Source organism: Lissotriton vulgaris, chromosome 3_2, assembly GCF_964263255.1.
Source record: "Lissotriton vulgaris chromosome 3_2, aLisVul1.2, whole genome shotgun sequence".
In the NCBI taxonomy this organism is placed as follows: Eukaryota; Metazoa; Chordata; class Amphibia; order Caudata; family Salamandridae; genus Lissotriton; species Lissotriton vulgaris.
Window position 1 is genome coordinate 194,741,729 of NC_141690.1, and position 26,067 is coordinate 194,767,795.

The window sequence follows — 26,067 nt, forward strand, 5'->3', positions numbered from 1 at the left end:
GCACACAGTACAACAGTCTGTTTTGGCGCCCCCTCCTTCTCCATGAATTCCCTCACTGCCATTCACCAACAATGCACCTCATCTCTCTATAGCACCTTTCTGGCAAACATTTAATTTTTTTTATAGCACTTCTCATTGTTTACTCACACTCAGTTCTTTGATCTGCATAGTACACATTCTTTGTAGCAGGCACATTAAGCCTCTGCGCTGTATAGGTGGCAAGAGTACCCACGGGACTGCACGGTAACCCATGCGACAGTGTGAGTAGGGTAAGAGGAGTGACTGCAGAGTGAGTGAGGGGGCCATATGAATTTGGGTGTGGGTGTAAGTGCAGAGTGGAACGAATGAATGTATGGTTATTGATGGGCTTATTTGAGTGAAATTCCAGATTGAGCAGTGAGGGGGCAGGTGAGTGAAGTGTCAGATGAGTGCAGGTTGAATAGTGTGCTCGTGTGACTGCAGGGTGAGGTACAGGGTGTACAGCGCAAGTGCATTGTGAGTGCAGAGTGATCACTGTGAGTGCAGGGTAAGCAGGTGAATGGTGTGAGTGCATGGTGATCAGTGTGAGTACATTGTGATCGCTATGAGTGCAGGGTGAGTGTGAAAGTGAATGGCGAGAATGAGGAGCGATTTGTCTGAATTTAGGGTGCATCCCCTGACACTTGAAGTAACTCAGCATGTTATTGACTGCAGCGTAGGGTTTCAGATATAAGCTAAAACTCTTGATATTATGGCATTAACCAGGGATCAGGGTGGAGGAAATAAATGTGCTGATCTTGTAACAAACCTGGGGGCATATCAACGAGGGCTTTATCTCCACTTTTTTTACGCATAACTCCGCGAACATGCGTAGTAGCTTGCTTGACCCGTTTGCGAGCCGTTTTTCGTCTTCGGGAGCGCCGTGGAACTCTGGAACCTGCTCGACACCACATCTCCAGACGTCGCATTCCTCACGGAAACATGGATGAACGCCTCCTCAGCGCCCGACATCGCCGTCGCCATCCCGGACGGATACAAGATCACCCGGAGAGACCGCGTCAACCAGACAGGAGGAGGCATCGCCATCGTCCACAAGAACACCATCCGCATCACGACCAACTCAGACGACACCCTCACAGCCGCCGAACATCTTCACTTCCAGATACACACCGACCCCAAGACCACACTCAGAGGCACCTTCATCTACAGACCCCCAGGACCTCGCACACAATTCAGCGAAGACATCGCAGACTTCATCAGCCCGCACGCCCTCGCCTCCGCTGACTACATCCTCCTAGGGGACCTCAACTTCCACCTGGAGAACAACTACGACGACACCACCACCACCCTGCTGGACAACCTCGCCAACCTTGGAATCATGCAACTGGTGAACACCCCCACCCACTACGCTGGACACACGCTTGACCTAGTCTTCTCCTCCAGCAAGTACATCTCCTTCAGCCACTCCACCGGACTCCACTGGACAGACCACAGCTGCGTCCACTTCAGCTTCAGAAAGACCACGACTCACCACCACCAGCAACAGGTTCCCCGCAGAAATTGGAACAAGATCACCACTGACCAGCTCACCACTTCACTGAGCCAGAACCCTCCCGCCAGCTCAACGGACCCCAACCAAGCAGCCAACAACCTCACACAGTGGATCACCAATTGCGCTCGCCCAACCAGCCTCGACCACTCGCAGCCTGGCTTCCGCGCCAACCACAGCACCGAGACCGCCCTCATCGCAGCCACTGACGACATCCGAGCCCTGTTCGACAACTGGGAAACAGCGGCCCTCATCCTCCTGGACCTCTCCGCAGCATTCGATACGGTCTGCCACCGCACCCTAGTGCAGCGCCTCAGCAACATCGGAATCCAAGAGAAGGCACTGGAGTGGATCATCACGTTCCTCTCCGGAAGAACCCAGAGTCCGCCTTCCCCCGTACAGATCCAAGGCCACGAAGTCATATGCGGCGTACCACAAGGATCATCACTCAGCCCCACCCTCTTCAACGTCTAGATGAGCCCCCTCGCAGCCATCGTACGCCAACACAACCTCAACATCATCTCCTACGCCGACGACACCCAGCTGATCCTCTCACTCACCAACGACCCAGGAACCGCCAGAACCAACCTACACGAAGGGATGAAAGACTTAGTCGAGTGGATGAGGAACAGCCGCCTGAAACTGAACTCAGACAAGACGGAAGTCCTCATCCTTGGATCATCACCCTCTGCCTGGGACGACTCCTAGTGGCCCCCTGGCCTGGGCAGCGCACCCAAACCAACGGACCACGCACGCAACCTGGGCTTCATCCTGGACTCCTCCCTCTCGATGACCAGACAAGTCAACGCCGTCTCATCATCATGCTTCAACATCCTACGCATGCTCCGGAAGATCTTCCGATGGCTCGCCCCCGAAACCAGGAAGACGGTCACACAGGCACTCGTCACCAGCCGAATGGACTACGGAAACACCCTCTATACCGGAACCACAGCCAAACTCCAGAAAAGACTCTAACACATCCAGAACGCCTCCGCACGACTCATCTTGGACATCCCCGACACAGCCACATCTCCGGACACCTGAGAGACCTTCACTGGCTCCCCGTCAGCAAGAGAATCATGTTCCAACTCCTCACCCACGCACACAAGGCCCTCCACGACCTGGGCCCCAGGTACCTCAACAACCGCCTGACCTTCTACACTCCCACCCGCCAGCTACGATCGACCAGCCACGCCCTCGCCGCCGTGCCACGCATCCGAAGATCCACCATGGGAGGAAGATCCTTCTCCTACCTGGCAGCCAAGACTTGGAACTCCCTCCCCATCCACCTCCACCTCCGCCTGACCCAAGACCACCTCTGCTTCAAGAAGCAACTCCAGACATGGCTGTTCGAGCAGTAGCGGACCCCCCTCCCCCAAGCGCCTTGAGACCCTCTGGGTGAGTAGCGCGCTATACAAATATCCTGATTGATTGATTGCCTGCATGCTCGGGATGTGTAGCGCGCGAAGTTACCCATGAGGTTTGTCCCGCCCGCGTCACCTTATTTCCGGTCACTACTAACGTGTTCGCGAGTTGTTCTGTGCCAGATTGCAGGCTGTTTAAACTACACATGGCTGGCTGGCATTTTGCTTTTGGCAACTTGAAGCCCTTTTAGCCCTGTGGGGCATTGTGCGCCTGCCTGTGTAATTTTAAAAAACGTTGTCTCCTTTCTGCTAAGAGCTAACCCTCCCAAGACGGGGTTAACTTCATAGAGCTGAAATGCTTCAGCTGCAGTGGGAGGCAGGATATCTCCTCTGTTGAATGTGAAAGAAAGTAAGTCACTTTCAGCTGCAGTGGGAGGCAAGGAGTATCCTCTGCTATGAAATCTAATGCAAAGGAACAGGACTGTCTGTTCATTTGCTTTTGGTTTTAGCAGAGACTTCCTGCCTTCCACTGCAGCTGAAGTATTTTAGCTCGACCAATTAGCCCCCTCCCAAGACGATTAGAAGGAATGTTAGCTCTTAACATGACAAAGAGCAGTCGTGCCCTATCTATCTTCCCCTCCAACCCTGTTACCGGAGTTCTCCATAGAAACAGTTCAATTTGAAATGGTTTGTAGAGTTGCGAGGATGTCGCGGGACAGTTTAAGACCAACACAGTTAAGGTTTTATGGTGAAGTGCGGCCCCCCCCCCCCCCACCCCACCTCCCTGAGATGGTGTTGCGCCGCCCTGGGGGGGTGCGCCCCACGGATTGAAGAACTCTGGTTTATAGTGTCTAGAGTCTAATTTCGTTAAAAGGGAACACTTCTCTGTAAATTAGCCAGTATATTCTACCATATTTTAATCATTGTACGCAAATGATTATCTTTTTAATTTACCAACTCCGCCTGTACCATCCACGGGCAAAATAGAAGCCACCTCTCCTTGTCCATTACAACACCCATTCCCGAATACCAGGCATTGCTGGATACACCTCAATTCTCTAATTTACTCCGGTACACACGGCTGAGGGTGTCTGACCGTGTATTTTTGACAAAGGCACATTTCCAGCTGTTCATTAAGAACTGCCGTGCCTTGCCTGTGTTTACTAATATAATGAAATTATTCACATAATTAAACATTTCTGATGCATCCAATATTGCTTTCGAAGTAGTCTTAACCAAATACATGAGGGTTGCTAAACTGAAGTATTCCTTTTAAAATGATTACAGATCTTGAAGTAAAACTTAATTCTATGAGGGGTTGATGGTCTTGTAGGTAGACTCCAAATGAGTAAGCGAGCTGCACAACCTTGAAAGCAAACGGAGTGCCTCATTACCAGGCTGGATGGAGTATGTGTTTGCTTGCTGCAAGTTTCTAGACCAACCATGTGCCTGCCAGCCACCCTCAGTATTTGATGCCACAATAACAGTGGCTTTCATAGGATGGTAATCCAAATTTGCTGGTGATGAGTGCCATTCGTGAAGTGCAGGGGGGAAGCAGGTGTCCTGAAAGGGTACAAGAAACATAAAAAAAAATGCTGAATAAGCAGTTTGAGACGAGACTTGGCAATCTAGAAACTAAACAGTAATGCAGCATAAAGCCAAGCAGGATGGTTTCTTGAGTGCAGTTCAATATTGACCAATTGCTGGTCGACGCTCCAACATCTTGTGATTCCGGGGCAGGGCTCGACAAATCTAAAAAATCTTACTTGACCTGCAGGTCGAGTAAGAAGACTTTTCTACTCGACCTAACAGCAATGCACTCGACCCACAAATTGATCGTTGTTACTCAAATTCAGCAGGATTAGGAGGTGCGTCGTGGTGTCCCCTGACGTGGAAGCCCGCAGAAAGGCATGGGTGAGAGGAGACCCTCCCACCCAGCTGCTACATAAAGCTGTCTGCTGTAACACCTCTAGGCAAGAATGAAGCAGGAACAGGACAGAAACTGACCCTACATTTTAAAGGGTGTAACTGTATCCCTTCCCCTTCTCACAGGAGCCTTTGTCCACATCCAGGGACGTCAGGGATATGTCTACCTTCCTGAATGACGGGATCTGCTGTCCCCGTACAGCAAAGCACAGTAGACACTCCACCATTCACCCTAATGCACACAAACACCAGGGCTCACACACACTCTGACAGTACCCCCTTCAACCTGTCCAGAGCACATTAACCACGCTGTACAGGGGAAGCTGACCTTATGTTAACAGGCGGACTCTATAGATTGCATATCATAGTTCAATGCAACAGATCTTACAGCAGGCGAACTCCATGGGGGAGGCTCGGCACACATCAGAGGTCCAAATACCAGAACGTAAAAAAACCTGAGTTTTGATTGTTGGTAAATCTAAAAGCAAATGATGGGAATCCTGAAATCTGAAACCTGCTGCCCAGCCTGAAGGCAAATCTCTATTGAGCAGCAAAGCACAGCCTCGCGGCCTCTGCGTGTCAATTTCACTCAAGCTTTTCGTGCTGCCCATCTCTGCCCGCCTATCACAGCGCTTGTCAGTGTCATCCTCTCACTCAGCCCTCCGGTGTCACCCCCTTACAAACTCCTCTGCACACTGCCACAACATGTCAACCTGTGGCCCTGTACACGTGTGCCAGTTCTTCACACTGCCCAGCAGAGTCAGCCTCTCACCAACCCACGAGTGCCAGCTAATCACAAAAGGAGTGACACATTAGAGTTCTCGACACATTCCCATCCAGACACTGGCTTCTCTGCTGAGATTTGCAACAAAGTTAGTGGTTGCTACAGCAGCATTTGTAGAAAGCAACGTCACACCAAGAACCTAACACGTGGCCCCACAGGTCAATCCCCGTGTGCCATTTCATCTCGTGTTTTTGAGATTTTCGCTTTGTTTCTGGGGGCTGCCTGGCGAACAGGAAGTCTCGGAGCTCAGTGAGGATGTGTCAATAGCTAGGCCTCCCCCGCGTGCATCCTCGAGCACCTGCCCACCAGTTCTCTGTCTCTTTGCCCCCGCCCCTGTCTTCGATTTGATCATCTTGATCTGAAGCTGTCACAGGGCAGGTCTGCAAGATGTCAGGAGTTGACATCCCAGTGCCTCCCCAGAGGAGGCTGTCACATGTCCACCTCTCACCTGCACTCGCACGCGTGTTCAACAGCGCAGCTCTCGGAGACATACAGACAGCCGGGTGGCTCCCGTTCAGCCTCGCTCCTTTTTCTCATGTTCATTGTCTTCCTTCTCGTCTTCATTCATCGCGGTTTCGCCCACTTCTCCGTGGCGTACTGCTGCACTTTAAGCAGCACAGCGTGGGGGCAGTCCAGGGCCGTCATTGGTAGCGCTTTCGCGTGCTAGGTGATTGACGGCCCTGGGACCCACAGCAACAATAGGCAGCGCACCACACCACCACCACTAAGTTAGGTGGTGCGTGCATGCTACCCCCTAGAGCCTTCACCGCGCACCGCACCACCACCACCACTATGCTAGGTGGTGCGTGCAGAATGCCGTCGTTGCCGCTGCCGTGATGCTGCCCCCTAGAGCCTTCACCTGCTACTGCAGTGCCAGATAGCACTCGCCAGGCCGGTCAAGAAGGCTTTGAAACTGACTCGCCCTTCGTGAAATTCACTCGCATTTGCGAGCGGTCGAGTACATTTGTCGACCCCTGCGGGTATATCACTTGATCTCCCTGTGCATTACAAAAAATGAATGTCAGTTTGTAACCCAACTGGCGGTCATGTAAAGCGCTCCGATTCCTTCGGGTCTAGTTCTCGCTACATAAAACTAAAAAAAAAAGCTGTTGGCAAAGCACAATAAAGCAACAAAATTTTTAATAGGATCAAAAGAAAGACACTTTAGTTGGTGTTGTGCAAATTACAAATATTAATTGAAATCCATTTTACACACTTAGTGTGCTATATAGCTTGCTCAGTAAAACATATTTTGAATTATTTGTACAGGTCGTTTATAAGTATTTAAATTGTGTTGTGTCGAAGAAAATGGCATCCTGCACCCTTTTCTTTTACACCAGCAATATTGTCATATATTTCACTTTACATAATCCTGTAACTTTGCTGCTTTTTCTTTTAATAGGGAAGCTGGTCGGACTGCGATTTATCAGAAGTCTAGACTGGCGTCTGACCTCGGTCTATGAATGCATAGCCAAACCACATGCAAACAAAATGTAAAGGCATCTTTAATGTTCATGCGCCTTCGGAACGCCAGCATGGCTATTTTGGAGATGCTGCAGCACCTCTACTTCCAGCCCCTATGGTTATATTTGGTGTTCGCAGCAGGCTGTGTTAGTTGTCGGTGGGTTGTCAGAGGGAGTAGCTGCCAAGGAGCATCATCCACACTCCCTTTCTGGCTTGCTTGGCTTTAACTTGCCGTTTTCTATAGAACCGCCTTACAGTAGCAGCTGGCTCTCAGCCCAAGTGGTTTGAGTGGAATGCGGGGTGCCGCTCGCAGGCTTGGACTTTGTGCTGTTTGCCATTCCTTCCCTTTATGGAGCAGTAGAACGGGGCATTGGACTCTCGAGCACTAGGAGGAGGAGAGCATTCACAAGGGGATACTCGGCTCGGGACTGCGAGGTCCAGCGGGCCTTACGCTCTGATTATTGGCCGCAGCTGGGGCCTCTTCCCGTATCCCTCCCACCAACTATTTCAGACACGCCCATTGACGCGCTAGCGGAACTCTCGCAGGACGAAGACCGGGGCCAAGGGCGGGCCCGTTTAAGCCCGAGCGAGACCGGACCGGGCCACCCCTCTTGCCCTACGGCTAGCCCACCCGGAGGATAATTATTTCGCACCGTAACAAACCTGGCTGGGACTTCCATTAAGAACAAGGAACATGACATCAAGGGAGATGAGAAGCAAAGCCATGGCATCTACGTCCATGGTTGCAGGTACTTTGGACAGTTTTCTAATTCGAGCTAATTCTGTGGTGAACAATGAACTAACTATGCTAGAAAGGCGGCTATCGGATGGGATTGAAAGCGCTAGAAGATCCTCCTTGGGTCTAATTGCGAATGCCAGATCCCCCTGAAAAGGTTGATGCTTCCCATATAGCTCTTTTGGACAGTATCGACCAAACGATTAAGTCTGTCTTGCAAGAGCTAAGGACTACTTCATCTTCACATCGAGACTCGCTCCAGACGATATCTGAGGTTGCACCTGCTTCAACATCGGAGGCAGTTCTGATTTTAGATGAGGGGAGTGACCTAAATCTATCCCAATCTCGAGGACTGCGGGAAGGTGCGGTCCCGAAAAGGAAAAGAGGGAGGCAGTTAAAGGGAGGAAAAAGGGCTAAATTGGATCCTCCCCTTAATAACCCTGAGAACATCCCCCATATAGTGGACTGTCCTACCCCTTTAACTGTAAATGTAAAGGCTAGTCCAACCCAGCCCGTACAAACACGGGTGACGGCGCTGCCTGTTTCTTTTATTTTTGGTGAGGGGTCCTCTGGGGGGGGGGGGGGGGGGGGGGGGTTACAGTCTACCCAGGCTTTTACTAACGTCTTGAAGAATTTCTTAGACCCCCTGATGGCCAGACTTGACCGTATTGATACTAGGTTACAAGTAATAGAAACGGTCACCGGGGGTATCGAGGATCATTTGAGAAGTATGGGTAGCACCCAAAGAGTGTCTCCGAATGTGGGGGTCCCCCTTCTACCTAATCCATCTGGTCTGATAACTGCCAAGAAAACCATCCCTCCCACTTCAGCAAGCGTACCTCTATCCAACCCACCAATCCCTACTTTAGTATCCTCCCCTAGGCAACCACCCCCCTTGCCCTTAGCACAGAATTCCAAGCTGGCAGTCACAAAGAACTCAACGAGGCCAGCGAAGATCCCCATTGAGATTGGGGACCGTTCTGCCCAGGATTTAAATAGCTTGAGCCGGAAAAAAAGTAGGTAATCTACCCCCAGAGGCGGCATGTCATGTAGTAATTTTAAGCGGTGTGCCTGAGCTTACCAACTCTGCACTAGAAACTTTTGATTCTCTAAAAAATAAAGTGATCAGTTGGTTGAACATCCATAGGCCCCTTCCCCCCCAGCATGAGAAGCGAGCTGCTGATGGTCAGGAGGGTTGCTTGGGTGGGAAACACCACGAAGAAAATCAAGGGTGATTGCATCCTAGTGAACTTTAGGGATCCGCAGATTGTTTTTCCATATCTGCAACTGGTTGGGTAGTTCGGGAAACACAACCATTCAACCACTGCCATTGTCCTTCTTTTACCCACCACCAAACATCCGATTGAACCCAGGTATTGATGAAGGATGGACAAGGGTGGGACCAAGTTTTCAAGGCGGAAGGTACAGGCCTATTTGATATGACGCACCTACCCCGGGTGATTATTCATATACCAATAGGTACAGCTGCCTTGACCAGATAGATTGACTCCAGTGGGAGGTAGGCACTGGGGGAAGAGAATGGGGGCCCCCTCATATAGATCAGCTGGGGACAGTGGCAGCTATCCCTGATGGTGGTCATCTTTCCAAAGAATATTTATTTCCTGGTCTCGTGAGCACTATTGATGAAGAACCCTCTATGCAACCTCCCGGCACCCCCTCCGACCCGTGTGTATTAAAAATCCTTTCCTGGAATGTAGCAGGCCTTTGTAATAAACTGGCCTGCCCCGATTGGGGATCATTTGTAGATCTGAATGATATTTGCCTCTTCCAGGAAACTTGGGCGCGGGAGGAGCAATTTCGCCTAGGATTTGCTTCATTCTCAGTCCCCGCAAGGTGGGGGGGAAAGGTAGACCGTCGGGGGGGGGGGGGTCTAACAATTTGGTTCGCAACCCATTTGGGTTGAGGTGCTAGAATCATGGATACATCATCTGAGGACGTTCAGTGTGTGATCCTAGAGTGGCAGAATGGCTCCAGACTCGCACTGGTCAATATCTACTCTAGACCTGTGAGTTCCACCTCGGAGTCTGAAGCCATTGAAGAGCTATCCTCCTTCTTAACTAACATTCCAGAGGGAGTTATGCTTGTGATGGGTGGAGACTTCAACTCCCACTTTGAACCACTTGAGGGTTTACTGGATGGCGTAAATCAGGAGGAGGAGGATCTTTGGAAAATCCCACAGGTGGGAGGCCCCTCAGCAAGGCCATGGGCTCCTCTGGCCATTCAAATTACGTCCCTGACTTTGGCCCATTCTATCAAGGCATGTAATGGCTGTACAAAGTCTGACAACCCGCCTATGACCACCTTTAACAAGCCAGGGAGGGAGGCACGACTGGATTATATTTTTGTTGAGTGCAGGGCTTGGAATAGAGTATTAGACTTTAGGGTTGTACCCAGGGGAGAGAGAGATCATAACCCCTTGATTCTGGACTTTTCCGTGCCTGGTATTCATAAGGGCAGTCCTTCACCACAGTCCGATACATCTAATGGGGTTACCCTGTCTAGTAACAGACTTAGGGTAAGATGGGATAAGCTGGTCATCAACCCAGATGGAGTAAGCGAACTATATGCCCGGGTTATCCCTGTACTAGCAGACGTGGTTGATCTTCTTGAACAGCACCCTACGCATGATTTTTTAGAAAGGTTGGGAGAACTCAATAAGGTATTACTTGATAGTCTCTCAGATATCCTAAATCCCCCAGGTCCTAGTGGGAGAAGGGTTGGAAGGAAGCCAACCTGGTATAACAGAGCATGCAGATTGGCGAAAAGAGAACTCCTTGGTGCACTGAAACAGAATAGCAATAGGGAACGTATAAAGCGCAGGAGGCAAGCATAACAGCAGCTAATCCACCATGCTAAGATCGAGTGGGGGAATGAAAACTGGGCAAAGTTAACATCAGCCCTAGCGGTTAAAGCTGCACGGATGTTCTGGCAGATTGTGAGCGCTGGCTCGGTTGAACCAGAGTTGGCAGTAGTGCCGAACATTGCTGCAGAGGTGTGGGAAGAACACTTTAGCATCCTGTATTAGGGGGACAATTCCCGTATGGAGCTCCCTCCAGGCGACCTAGTGACTAGCCCTGTTGTTGGCTCATCTGAGATTAGGTTCACTTTAGGAGAGGTCCGGGCTGCTATATCCAAGCTCCCTGCGGGTAAAGCACCAGGATTGGACAAGGTACCGGGCGATCTTTATAAACACGAACCCGGGATTTGGGCTCCTTATTTGCTAATGATTTTTAATGCAATCCTTGGAGGTATGGCGGTTTCAAGTACTTGGCTGGGAGCAGAGTTAGTCCCTATCTTCAAGAAGGGGTCACCTCTGCTCCCAGCCAACTACAGGCCAATCAGCCTAATAGATATATCCCAGAAACTCTTTGCAAGGCTGATTCTGGACCGCCTCTTGGACTGGATAGAGGATTCTGAAATGTTAAGCCAATATCAAGCGGGTTTTAGAAAGAACATATCCACCACTGACACGATTTTTAGATTATCTATGCTTTACTGGAAAACGGTCAAGGTGGAGGGCGGTTCATGATACACTGTTTTCGTAGACCTCCGTGCGGCCTTCGATCTGGTCCCACGCAGGAAACTTTGGAGCGTTTTAGGGGACTTAGGCATTCCAGTTCCCCTTCTGGATCTCATAATTCGACTTCATACTGAGAATTTCGCAAGGGTCAGGTGTGGCAGAGAAGGCAATTTGTCATCAAGCTTCTCCGTTGGCAGGGGGGTTAGGCATGGTTGCGTTCTGGCGCCAACTCTGTTCTGCCTCTGTCAACAGAGTAATCCCCCATCTGAATGCGGTCCCCAATAGAGATGCCCCAAGGCTCGCTGGGTCTGGGATCTCTGTGATCATGTTCGCAGATGATACCCTGTTACTCGCTAAGATTCAAATGGGTATACAGCGAGTCTTGGATGGCTTTGTCACCTTCTGTTATGATCGGGGGCTCGAAATAAATACATCTAAAACGAAATTCATGATTTTTAATCCCCCGAAAACAACACGTCCAAACCCTGCTATAGGTGGTGTTCGGCTGGAAAGAGTACAGACGTTTGAGTATCTGGGTCTGACTCTCAATGAAAATATGACCTGGGCTCAACATCAGATCAAATCTCAATTAAAGCTCTCTCAAAAGGCGGGGGGATTCTTAAACTACTGAATAATTCCATGCTAAAACCTATTGGCTCACCTCTTGAAATCTACAAAATGCAGGCACGTGGGGCGGTAATTTATGGAGGTGAACTGTGGGGCCACAATTGCGCCCCTGCAATTACCGCCACGGAAAACAAGTTTCTTAGGCAGTTGGTATCTCTGCCTGTCAGTACACCCCTGCTTCCCCTGAGGTTAGATCTGGGACTGAGATCATTAAAAGAGGAATTGGGCCTTAAGCCCCTAACTTTCTGGAGGCGACTGTGGGTAACCCGGAACTCTCCAGTTACAGGCAAGAACTTTCGGAGCTGTTAAATCTCCCAAATGCATGGAAACTTCCCTGGCTAAAATATATAAGGCAGGAATTTGAGAGGCTAGGCTGTCCTTTATTGTGGATTAACCCTGAACAAGCTTGTAGAAGCATATCCCATAAAGACCTGGTTAATATGTATTATGATCAGAATTTGTCTGCTTGTTTATCGAATGCCCAAATGGGGACACTGTCGAGCACATTTGTAGCAATGAAAGATTATTATAAAATAGAGACTGTGCTTGATGACATTAGTCCTACCGGTCTTAAGAAGTTGGATCTCCAATGGAGACGCGACTCTCTGCCAATTAGAGCCCTCACTAGCCGATGGTATCCACCTACTCCCAAAAATTGTCCAGCCTGCACCGCGGAGCTAGAAAATGAAATCCATGTAATGTTCTTCTGTCCTTCCTACCAGACATCCAGGAAGAAGTGGATTGTTCCAATTTGCAAAAACTTGGGGATCAGGCAGTGTTTTTACTCCTATTGAATATTAAAAACTGATCTATCTCCAATTGTTTTTGCTGTAAGCAAATTTTTAGCTGCTATGTGGCATATCGGAAGATATTATGTGGCAAAATGAGATTTAGTGTATCTTTGTATAGCTTCAGGGTGCTTGAATGTTATTAGTGAGGAGCGGGACCTTGAGTCGACTTTCTCTTTAACTGTTGCAAATGTTTTTATGATGAATTAGTTTTATGACTAGATGTATTCCTGGTTTCTTATCTTAAAATTGCAATGACTTGTGCTGAAATTTTATTGTGACTTCTTATGACATTTTTTGTCGAAATAAAGATAAGGAAAGCGGAGTACCCATGAAGGGCAGCAGAGTGTGTTGCATTTGCAACAGACCTTATTGCATCACTTTGTTTTCCGCGTCTCTCCTTCAGCAAGTGTATCTAACTGGTGTTGAGAACACACCCCGGCACTATGTCGGAAATTCTTGCCATACTTTTGGCATTGTTGGTGCCTACCCCGATGTAATGCTTGCACTAGCATAGAGACAATCATTTTTTCCAATAGATGTCATTGGCGCTCTTGCCAAACTGGTTTCCAGTTTCGGTGTAATGCTTGCACTGGCATACTGGTAATTCTTCTCATTTTTATAAACCGGGTTACTGCTCTGAGGTCTCAGCTTACCAGATTTGTATAACTGGTGCGCATCAATTCATCCATGCACTCACTCACTCATCTATTAACTGATTAGGACTTTCGAACTCCCCCTTCCACACAAACACAGATAAACACGCTAATCATTGAAGAATGACTCCGTTCTAAACTAAGCAGACCTACTGGCTTTACCAGTGCTTGTTTTGTGTGTATATATTCTTATAAACCAGCTCTTTAAGCATGAGCTTGACCAACAACTTGGGGTGTTACTTATTCTGATTGATCCCGAACTGCTTCCTAGGTGCACTTTCCCTACATGTGTGATCCTTGCCTGCTGCATATGTAAAAGTCTCTAAATTGGATCACTGAGTGCCTCTGGTTGCTTGGCGTTACATCATCTAAGGCTTTTCCTGGGATTGCATCATTCTGTGCAGCTGTAATTTAGTAGCTGCAATAAAGGGAACATTAGAATTGGAGTTGGCGGTGTTACCTGACAGCACAACAACGAATAAGCAACCGTTGAATGTAAAACAAAAAATACACCCGTACAGTCACGGGGATTCACAGCCTCCCCACCCCCCCCGCACCCCCTCCCCACCTCCCACCCCCCTGTCACCAGGACACCACTTTAGCGGTGTGGACATTCTTATAATTAATTACGTAATTCTGAGAGTAACACTATTTTCAGCAAGCCAAAGGAACGCAGACTCCTGACGAATTAAATAAAACAGGACGTTCCAGGACCAGGAAAGTCGTGACCTTGCGACAAGGAATTGTATGGTAACACAAACCGTATTTTGGCCGCAGTCGCCAAAATACTTTCCAATGTTTGGACTGCTCTCAGCAGGTTCGTAGCAGTAAACAGCGTCATCGAGGTTTGGACGATCTGAGAGGCTAGAACAGGGACTTCAGTTGCATTGTGTGCAGAGCATCAATGAGAACCACATGGAATGTATAACCACTCGCTCTTGTCTTCCTGCAGTGAGTGAATGCGAGGCTTCAGCCATGCTGCCATTGGAGTGCCAGTATTTGAACAAAAATGCATTGACGACGCTGGCCGGACCTCTCACGCCCGCCGTGAAACACTTTCAGCTGAAAAGAAAACCGAAAAGTGCCACTCTTCGAGCAGAGCTGCTGCAGAAGTGTAAGTTTAATCGCACTCCATTCAATGCATTGCTGCAGGCGGTGAGTTTGTGTTCAAAGATTACCCTTTAAGCTGACATTTGACTTTTATTAATCTTCTCAGAATACTAGAATTGCAATACTGAAAAGCCACTTAGTGGAAAATTGAAATTGCCTCATAAAACTAGTTCGAAATTCCAACATCACTTTGTCAGTTATTGCAGGTAATGCGAATGGGTTTATTTTCAGTTATTTTAAGTTTGCTTTAAAAGAAAAAAAGCGCCTTTCAAGTATTTCAAACTGAGGTGTACCCAAACGTGACCTCTTCTGTTCTCCACTCGAGAAATGTAACCCCCTTTACGGAGCTTGTGGGCGCTTCATTTGATACAAATGAAGATATTTGATGCACGTGTCTATTTGATATTGTTATCAAATACTCTCCCTACATTGTGTGCTGATCAGTTTGGTAAACCTGCTGGTGGTCCTTTAGATTTTGCAGACCTGGTCTGGTGACACTAGACTCTGTATTCTATAGATCTATTAATCTGGCTAATGTGCTTCGGCCTGCTAGGCTCATTTGGAGTCGTAGTACAGCGGAGACTAAAATGAGAGAAAGCTATGACCTACATACCCTTCACCTTCCTATGTGTAAACCACCAGAAGAATGTGTGCTTGTGTTTCCCCTTCTAGGCGTCGTGAGGTTAATAGATTGGTCACAATCCGACCTTACAGCTATGCGTGGGTAGGTCCTCTATTAACAAAATTTGTGTTTGGTCAGGATTTTAGTAGATTAGTTCCTCCACTACCAAATGGTAAGCTACTCCCAATGGGGGCTGGTTCCCCCTCCAGTCACCAACATTGCTTCCCTCGCATATCTATGTGCTTGTTATTGCCCTCAGGCTGGCTACCTTGGTATGCCTAGATGCACTGGAATTACAGTACTGTCCCAGCAGTGTTTTTTTCTGCGTAAGTATTCATTTGTGGAACTTAATTTGCTAATTTCGATAAAATTGTTTCTGGCTCAAGTTATTAACAGTAACCAAATAAAGAGGCTGCTTGGTGGCATGCATGGGTAAATGTGTTGCCAAACATTAGCTGGTCACTTTCAGTTGTCGATTACTCTATTCAGGTAAAAACTTTATCCATATGATATCAGCACCCCCAATTGATGGACGTTATTTTGTCAAATGCATTCAAAAAAACTTTCATATTTAATTGTAATTTAAACACCATAAAAATAACTCAGTTCATTGTCGTTAACTTGTTTTTATTAATCCTTGCAAATTCGTATTCACCACAGACCTTGTGGCAAAACAGCAGTTATTTCCTGACGGCACTCCTTGTACAGAACAGTCCCAAATACTTTATTTCGCTTTCCACGGTCTGATATTTGAGTCTTACAGCCAGCTCCTTCTCCTTAACTACTTACATTATGCATTTGTGTTGTACAAATCTGTCCTGCTGGGCTATTAATCGAACGAACTGTTTTCGGAGTTACGTAGTAAGGCCAAAAAAATACAACCAAAACTGACAGTTGTAAAACCTTTTAAGATACCCAGAATAGGCATGCTTTTTTCAATAAAAACAAAAACTAAACATGTTGATGTGTGTGCCTTTGAATGTAATTGTCTGATTTATGTAAATTATTTTATTCCGAGTATTTACCATTTCGTGAAGATTCGTCAAACCACGTCAAATTTCTAAACAAAATAAAAAACGCTTGGTCTATGGAAACTAGGTTCCAACTAGAACTACCCACAGTGTGTGTGTGTGTGTGTATGCACACTGTAGGGCTCCGGTTAAGGATAGGTTTATGTAAATATGGGATGCTAGGGGTTTTGAATGGGAAAGGTTTGCAGGGTTTAATATTGTTTATTAGGGTTTAGCAGTGTTTAAATAGACGTGATGTTTTTTTTTTAGGGTAAAACATGTAATCTAAAAAAAGGCGGTTTGGAAGTTTACTTCCCTAATACAATTACAGTAAAAACAAAGTATATTCTCAAAAAACCTGCTCTAATATAAACAGGGCCGACCCTTCACACATTTTATTCAAACACTGTACGCCATCCTGAACATGTTGCGGTTCCGGCGTTTTTCAGCAAAATGGATACCCTATTGCATTCACTTAAAACCTCTCAGGTGCGACACATGATCCATAGACATAGAAGTCAGCTATCTGCATAGCTGCTTGCTGCCCTTCACCTCAATGAATTTGAAGAATTTCATTGTGGGAATGGTTTCACTACTATTGTTCCAACTATACATTATCCAAGGGCAGCAAGTCTAGTGCTCGTTATTTATAGTACGACAGGACCTCTGGCTTAAATATCTATGACCAGTGTCGGATCATAGCAAAGGAAAGCCCAACACTTGCATAATTACTAGACTACTGCCTATACACAACATGAAAATGTTGAACACAATGAGTTGTCTATGGTAACACCCATGCAGACCCTCACCAAGATAGGGAAAACATCATAGACATCCAGACACACACTCCCCACTCTAATTACTCCTAACAGACCCCCTTTATCACTAAAACCTATACTCCTCCTTCCATCATTTGTCCGACCAACACCCTCATTCTTCCTAAGACAATAACACAACTGCACAACACATACACTCCACGGCATCACACATTTTAACTCTTGCAGAAAACAAGTCTAAGACAAACATTCTTAATTCTAGTTCATCCCCTCTTACACACAAAATACTCTACTCACAAACACATCACCACCCCCTTTTCCTTACAACTACCGCTCACAAACAATACTATACCAACAAATCCATCTCATAAAACAAATACATCAGCACCTGTTTTCACTACTCCTCAAAACATATCCGCACTACAAAATCTCTTGAGCGCAGCACCTCATAATACTTAGTTACAAAATAAAATCATACACCCACCTTTCAAACTACACAAATGAACAAACTACAATTGCAAGCTTTCTCTCTTCTACCACACCTAACACACACACAGCAACACATCAACTCTCTTCTAACCGCCTATCATCCATTGGACAATTTAGAACCTTGCCTCATGACCCACATGCTGCACCACCACCCCGAACTCATACACCTTCCACCCTAAACACAAGCAAACAATATAAGCAACGTGCCACTCTTCACAACTGTGTTTCTACATGTCTAGACACTGTTTCAAACCTAATAACAATAAACTAAACCTATGCGTTATGGGTGGCCTCAACATTTGTTTTGACAAACCCAATATGCCTCATCCAAAAACAATAAACACTGGCCTAGACGCACTAAACCTTCATCAAATCGTCCACAAACGCACAGATATCGCTGGGCACAGCCTAGATGACATTTTTGCTTTTATCATGGAGGCTCCATTGAGGGCAGTTTTTTAGGTCTCGCCTAGCGTTGCAGTGCGCATGCGCTGCTCGCTCGGCGAGACATATTGAGAGGAGATTTCAGACGGGGACTTGAAGCCCCGTCCATCATTTTCATTGGGTCACGTCAGTGTTTATGCTAAACGCTGGCTTGCCATTGAAAAGGATGCTTTTTGGTCACTGCCCTTTCTCCCTTTTGGACGGCCCATCCGGACTGGATCGTCTGCTTCATGGCTGTCGTGAAGCACTTTCTTATCTTTAGGGGGGGGGGGGCGCATCTGTTTCTAATTAGCATAATCTTTCCCTGGCCATGCTAATTAGAAACAGATGCCCCCCCACCCGCCTAAAGATAAAGTCTGCAGGCACCACCCTGCACACTGAGGCCCAAGCGGCTCTCCACCACCGAACGTGCCTCGACTGTAGACCAAGGCCTCACCACCGTGATGCGTTCCACGGAAAAGCAATCTCTCCAATCTACGACATCATTCAATTTGTCGGCAGGAGGACTTAATCGTAACGCATCTTATCTAATTCATGCTGTAAAATCTCTCTGGAGATATTGGCAGCCTGCCTCCGGTGCCTGATTAATTTGTTTGCAAGAATGTTGCGAGTCAAAGCTCCTCCCGCATGTGCACTTACTTTCAGTTTTGCTGTTCCAAATGGTCTATGCCCGCGCATCTCTTAATAAAAGCATAATCTTTCCGATTTCTCGTGGCTGGAGTGTGTGTTTTTCTTCCTGTCACTCGGAGAAGAGCGCCAATTCCACACAGCCACAAATAGCAAACTGATGATACTGAGCACTTTGTGTGTCTCCTGACCCCTGCTCAACTCTCTCACTTTTTGGCAGTGCGAGTGCACTAATGTCATGGCTGTGCCCCGATCAATGAGCCGACTGAGACTGTTTTGTAAGAATCGATCCACGCACTTTGCGGGGAAGCAAAGCTCTCTATGGGTGGCACACAGGCCGGCTCTTCCCGAATGGGTTTTTAAATCGGCAAGGGACAGCGGAGCGCTGCTCTTTACCCCATGGCCCTGTACAACGCGCCATAATGCGCTGTCCAGCGCGCTGGTGCAAAGGGGTCGTGGAGGAATCTGCTGGTTCCGTGCCGTTCCAAGAGATACGGCTACACAGGTATGTGTGATAGGTATTAGGGGTGTGGGAGGGGCAGCATCTCTCTCGCTATCAATTCAATTAAAAAACATAGATTTTCACAGATTTAAATATTTTTTTCTCTCAGAGAAAAACAAAGAATTAAAAAAATCTCCCCTTTACGATCGGCCGTAATCTTGCTAGTTAGTCGGTGCCTAAGAGTTCCCAGCTTTGACAGAACCTAAAGACTACACAGACTGTTTTAGAAAACCAGGTGCATGATTTTAAAGATGCTATTACAAATTTGAATTGGTATACATCCCTTTTTAAAACCATTTATACATTTATTTTATATTATAAACACATTGTTTTAAAAGCAAAAGGAATATAGTTTAACCAGTAAACACATTGAAGCGTGTGCTTTTAAGCAAGTACTAACCAGATCGAAGAGATTTATTTTTTTAAGCCTTAGAAGCGGTAGCCGAGGATTGAACATTTTAACCCCTTTGGTGCTACGAACGGCCCCCGGCCGACCCACGTGACGCTGGGCATGTGCGGAGGACGGCCGGGGGCCGTCTGAACCCCGCCCTCTGATTAGAATGCACGCACCGCAGCAGAATTCGTGCCGCGTTCAGCGGGTGAAACGGGCAGAAATACATGTCTCTAGTTGGCAGAGGTAAGTACCTTTGTCCAAATAGGGACCCTTGCTTCTAGTCAGGGTAAAGGGATACACACTGTAGATAACCGCTGCTCACCCCCTAGGTAGCTTGGCACGAGCAGGCCGGCTTATCCCCAAGGCAATGTGTAATATGCACTTAACACACACAATGACCGCAAAGTACACCACAAACTGAGACCACACAGGTAAGTATATATAAAAATATATCTTTATCTAGATTTAGGCAGTTCTTCAAAGGTAATGCAGTTACATAAATCACTTGACGTTTCTTTATATTCGTACTTGGTTAGGAAGTTTATCTAGGGAACTTATCCCAGTCTCAGTCTTTAGCGGAAATGCAAAGTAAAGCTACACGTAGGCAAGATAGCTGTAATCTATAATACTCAAACAATGACCTGATTGCCGTGTCTAGCGCGCTCTTCACAAAGCGCCTCACTGTGTGCACCAGGGCGGTCCCCCCGCGTAGAGAAGACCTTCACGCGACCTCTGCCGGTCCCTCTAGCTCTCCGCCCGCTCTCGACAATCCAACGAGCGGCGGGGAGCCAGAGCGTAACTTTAAGGCTGGGACGGCAGTTCGGGGACGGGGCACACACTCACGAGTCCCTCGGCGAGGACGGGTCTTCCTGCAGACTCGAGCGCGGCTCCGGGCACCTTTCGCGTTGTCTCCTCACACCGTCCAATCGGTGCGCGCCCCTTCAGGCGAGCCCCTCGCGACGTCAGGACTTCTCGCTGGCTTCAGCCACTCCCAGCGCGGCTCCTCGGACGAGCCCCTTGTGACGTCACGGCTCCTTCCTTCTTCCAGCCAATACCAGCGCAAGCCCGAAGATGATGATGCGGCTTGGGAACCAATCCCAGCGCGGCGTTTGCTGAGGGAGCTCGTCGCTCTGAGCCAATCGGGGCTCGGCTCCTTCGGTTTCTTCTTCGGCGGCCCCGGCCAGGCACAGCAGACTTTCAGGATGTTTCTGGCCCCGGGCAGCGGCGGTGAAAAAGCGACACGGTGATTTTCACGTGGCCAGAGGCGGGCAGAGTGCCCATGGAGCCACCAACTCTTTTTGGGTGATAGATCGCGGATGGATCTATCACCCACAACAAACCTTTGGTCCTCTGCAACAATGTGCCGATGAGCAGACCGATCCTCCTCCACGGCCAGCAGTTACAAATCAGGTACCCAGCAGAAATTACAGCACAATCTTCACAGCGTCTTGTAGTTTCTTTAGGAACCTCTTAACCCTGGGTTCCAGGAACAGGAGGCCAGCTCTTCTCGGGCCCTTGCAGCTTCTTTTTAGAGACACAGCAAAGTCTTGGAGTCAAGCAGGCAGGGTCACAGCACACAGCAAAGTCCCCTTCTTCTCTCCTTTAGATGAACAGCAAAACAGGTCAGCCCCAGAGCACACAGCAAGGGCAGTCTTCCTTAGCTTCTTCAGCAGTCCTTCTTCTGGCAGAGGTTCCTCTTGATTGTAGAAACTGAAAATCTGTTGTCGGGGGTCTTTCTTATACCACCTAAAATCTTTGAAATCTTTGCAAGTGGGCCCTGAGCCCGGTCTAAACCAGTTCTAGGTGTTGCTGGAGTCCTTGGGCTTCCTGCCTTCTTCCTTCCTTTCAGAGTGAGGGGCAGAGGCGACAGCCGCCCAGCAGGAGGTGGAGCCAGCATTTTGGCAGGCAGGCACAGCCCTATTCACTCCCAGGTGCTACCTCCTCCCACCACTCTAGTTGCAGATGCAGTCATTCAACCAAGGGCTGACTCAGACAACCTCCTGGGGGCTCCCCAGCCCCTGTCACCCTCTAACCAGACAGTCAATCCACAAGCAGGCCCAGGCAAACAGAAAGATTAGACAAGAGAACAGCCACTTTCTAACAGTACTATTCTCAAACACAGAATTGAAAAACAACCTTTCCTAAAAGATGTTATTAAATTCTGAGTTCAGGGTTATCAATCACTTATGTCCCATCTTGTTCCTGTGGGAAGATAGGCTGGTATCCTTTGGGACCGGCCTCCCCCATGTTAGTCTATGGAGCAAGATAACCTTGCAGCAGTGATCACACAAAATGGCTTCTGTTCACTACCAGAGCATGTTACCTGCACTAGTACATGCTCTACCTTTCATATACACTGCACACTGCCCAAGGGGGTACCTTGAGCCTTCCATGGGGTGACCAATGTGTACACAAAGGGAAGGGTTAGGCCTAGCCAGTGGGGACACTGACCAGGAGGACATGGCAGTTCACTGACTGCACACAGGCACTGCGGTGACAGACCTGAGACACCATTTTAGGGCTACTCATGTGGGTGGTTCAATCAGTGCTGCAGGCCCACTAGTAGCATCTGTCATCACCAGCCCTGGAACACCCAGTGCACTTTACTAGGGACTTCGTGGTGATACAAATATGCCAATCGGGTACATCCAATCAATATGATGATTTCCATAGGGAGCACTTACACTCTGGCACTGATCAGCAGTGGCAGAGTGTCCAAAGCATCTAAACCAGCAAAAACGAAATCCAGCACAGCATCAAAAATACAGGAGGCAGAGGCAAAAAGATAGGGGAAAACCATGCCAAGGGTGTCTGGTCTAACCAGTATTATTTTGACTATTTACAGATGCAGAGAAGTTTATTCCCCAAAAATATGGGCACTCAAATGTAGACATAAAATATATACAATGTTTAATGAGAATTTTTAAAACTATTAAAACCAGGCTGTAAAACTTGAACCCATTCCGCGAAATGTAAGCTGGCAAACTTTAAGAACAGTCCAATCAAAAGGGAAACCAAGAATGTGGGAATAGAAGTGTCACTTTTTAGGTTTTGCCTGGCGAAAAGATGCGCTCTGCGCATCTTTTTCGCGCAGGCGAAAACCTCTTGAGTATTGTAGTGGGGTTAGGAACGGCCCCCGTCATTTATTGGGTGGCTCCATAAATGGAGCCTAGCCATTGGACGATGGGCCTGTCCGTCAATGCCGGACCAGATTCGGGGGCGTTCCCGAGATTTTTTGGCTTTTGGCGATGTCACGCGACGTCAGCCAAAAGCCGGGAACGCCCCCGAATCTGGTCCGGCCGGGCCGCAAGCAAGCCGGAAGTCCCGCCGCCGCTCTTTCTATGCCAGGGGAAAAGTGCCCAGGAGAAAGGAGTGCGGCCGCCAGCGAGGCCCCGGTGCAGGAGAGCCCCGCCCACGGCACCCGAGAAGAGAGCCCAGGCCCCGGCAGAGGAAGGACACCGCAAGCACCCCCACCGCCTCCTGGGAGCAGTCCGGTGAGTTTTCAGGTTCTCCGTGTCCCTCCTCCCGCCGTCCCCCCTCCCGCTCTCCGTGTGGTCCTGCCTTCCTCCCGGAGCCTGGTAATGAAAGCCTACGAGGTTGTGAAATGAGGCCCATGAATCTGCTACGATATCATGGGAATCTGCATTCACCCAAACAGCGGTTACAACATTCTACCTTTTTTCTGGTATATGTCTTTGTCTTGTAGGTCCTATTCACTTCCTGCCATACCCCCTGTATTTTATAACTTGATCACTTAAGTGATATTTGTATTAACTTCCCTTCCTTTTACCAATGTGATTTTTTTTGTCTGTCAATTTCATGTTCATATTTGTTTTTCCTCGCCCTTTCTGTTCCTTACTACACGTGGTGTAAATTGCTAAATTGCTCTTTTGCACTATCCAGATATGTGCTGCACGTTGTAAATGTCTGGATTGCTCCTGTCCATACTATATCTCACAGTGTAAATTAATTTATGTGCATTTTCCCCTTTCCACACCATATCCTATTCAGTGTACACCAATCCCCTTCGTCACAGCACGTCACATCCTGTGTACACGGATATGTGCTGGTATAGCCCGCCTTCATATATCAGCCGCCTGCGGAGTATATATGAATATATGTTCGTATCTCGTCGCCATACAGTATCCCTGCAGTGTGTATTAATATATGATTGTCCTCGTCGCCATACCATTCTCATGTAGTGTATACACCATGCCTTACTCTCCAGTGTATGTCAACCTGTGTCCGTATCCCCCCCATACTAAATTCAGCCAGTGCACACTAATCTCTCTTCATTCTCGTAGCTTACAGTATTTGTAAATGTGTATCTATATTATTATTTCTTAATCCACATCCTTCCCACTGCTCATTATTTGTACGTCCTTGTGTTATTTCTCAATGCCATACTCCCTGAGATGTTTATTATTATAAGTGCCTAAGACATAAAATATCGCTTTCTGCATTTTGCTTTTTAAATTGCATTTACCTCGTTATTAGAACGTCCTTTGTGTGCCCTCTCACTTGCACCCTAAATTGGGCCCCCCACCGCGCTTTTCGCGGAGCTATGTCATTTTCTTCTTAGCCTTCGTGTTTGGCGCCGGGCGCCATCTTGGGGGTGGTTTGGAGCGAGTGTGCCACTTGTGGGAGCGCTCTAGCGCTCTTTTACTTCACAGGTGAGCCCTACTTAAGGCGAGCTAGGCAGTAGCTCGACCTGGAGAAAGGGAGTAGCACGCACGCGCGCTATTCTGCTGATTTTTTCGATCTCAGCGCTGCTGTAACTTTTAAAATATCGCTTTCTGCATTTTGCTTTTTAAATTGCATTTACCTCGTTATTAGAACGTCCTTTGTGTGCCCTCTCACTTGCACCCTAAATTGGGCCCCCCACCGCGCTTTTCGCGGAGCTATGTCATTTTCTTCTTAGCCTTCGTGTTTGGCGCCGGGCGCCATCTTGGGGGTGGTTTGGAGCGAGTGTGCCACTTGTGGGAGCGCTCTAGCGCTCTTTTACTTCACAGGTGAGCCCTACTTAAAGCTCGCCTCCTGCGCGCAGCGGTGACGCGCAGCGGGAGCGCCGGACTCTCGCCGGAGTCAAGCCAGAGTCCTGCCCGTCAGCGTCCCGGAGGCGGGCGGAGCGGCGGGTGGGACTCTACCATCAGGGATGTGTCCCCCTGGGACCCCCGTCCTGCGCTATTCCTCTAGCGATCTTCGCTCTTTCCATCCTCATGTCTCTGGCTGTCGCATGGTTTTTCCCGGTCGATATCATGGGAAATCCCGCTGCCCGGGTTGTGGCTGGCACCCGACCCGTTTGCTCACCTCACGGCCGAGCAATGACACCTTCAGGATGGGCTTCGGTTGCATGCTATTAAACACCAGGTCAGCATGCAAACATGCGTAGGACATTTATGAGCTTCTCGACATAGAGAAGCCACTATGCCTCATGCTCACTGAGACATGGTGGACCGACTCTTCTAACCCTGACGTTGCTATGGCAATCCCACCTGATTATAACATCTTCAGAAAGGATAGAGCCAAGGGAAGGGGAGGTGGAGTGGCGTTAGTGGTCCGGAAGGGAATCCCCTGTTTGATCCTGCCAGCTATTGACATCCGAGGCTCTGAGACCCTAGCCTTCTCTATTACTCTATCGCCCCACCAATCCTTTAAGGGACTGCTAATATACAGGCCACCTGGGGCACCCGGCACCTTCTTTGAAGATCTGGATTTGGTGTTGGTTGAGTTGGCCCTGAAAGCTGAACATTGTATCGTGGCTGGCGATCTCAACTTTCGATTGGATGATCCATCCGATCCGGCTGCCACCAAACTCTCTGAGGCGCTAACCCCTCTGGGACTTGTCCCTTACCTTCAGGAGCCCACGCATGAGAAGGGGCACACCCTTGACCAAGTTTTCTCGTCTGTCCCTCTTGAGGGTATAGAGGTTGCTCCTGTCCTCTGGTCAGACCACTTCCTTGCCAAATTTGTCATCAAGGGCATAGGTAAGTCAGTGCCTACCCCTGCACATCAACAGGGTCGTGTCCATAGGGCACTCCATCGAGTAACCCCAGAGATGCTGGCTCAAGCAGCTGTGGCCCATCCCTGCCTCCTATCAGGCGACCTAGACAGGGACTTGCAGACCATGCAGGATTGGTTTTTGGACAGGCTAAACGAGCTCGCCCCGGAAGTAACATCTCGCCCGACACCGAAACGGGTCTCCGCGCCCTGGTTTACCGCTGCACTGTCGGCTACGCGGCAGCAGTGCAAGGTAGCCGAAAGAGCTTGGCGGGCACAATATGACACTGTTGCCAAGCTGACCTATAAAACGGTGGTCAAGGCTTATCACCGGGACATTCGCCTGGAAAAAAAAGCGTATCTTGCCAGGAGAATTGATGCTGCGTCCAACTCCTGCAAGGAGATATTCTCCATCGTGAGAGAATTCACCTCACCTTGGTCGAACACCTCGGACCAAAAACCATCTGGTACCTGGGCTGCGGATCTTGCTGACTTCTTTACGAGCAAGATCCAACGCACCCAGGAGTCATTCCTGGTACCAATGTCTGTGGGCCAAACTGAACGGGATATCACCACACTGCCACAGACCGGGCCAAGGGCGACGTTGAGTGTGTTTCCTCTGATCTCTGCTCCGGACTCCCTGGCTCTAATGGGCAATTTAAAATCGGGTTCTCCCCTT

The 26,067-nt window shown here is 48.4% G+C and overlaps 1 protein-coding gene across 1 annotated transcript in view; it reads left to right on the top strand.

Moving 5' to 3' along the window:
- Positions 1-26,067, top strand: part of NELFA (negative elongation factor complex member A) — a 213,899-nt gene that overhangs the window by 53,659 nt on the left and 134,173 nt on the right. The window contains exon 3 of the mRNA XM_086964207.1: positions 14,367-14,528. Coding sequence (XP_086820333.1) covers positions 14,367-14,528 — 162 coding nt within the window. The remainder of the gene's footprint in view (positions 1-14,366; positions 14,529-26,067) is intronic.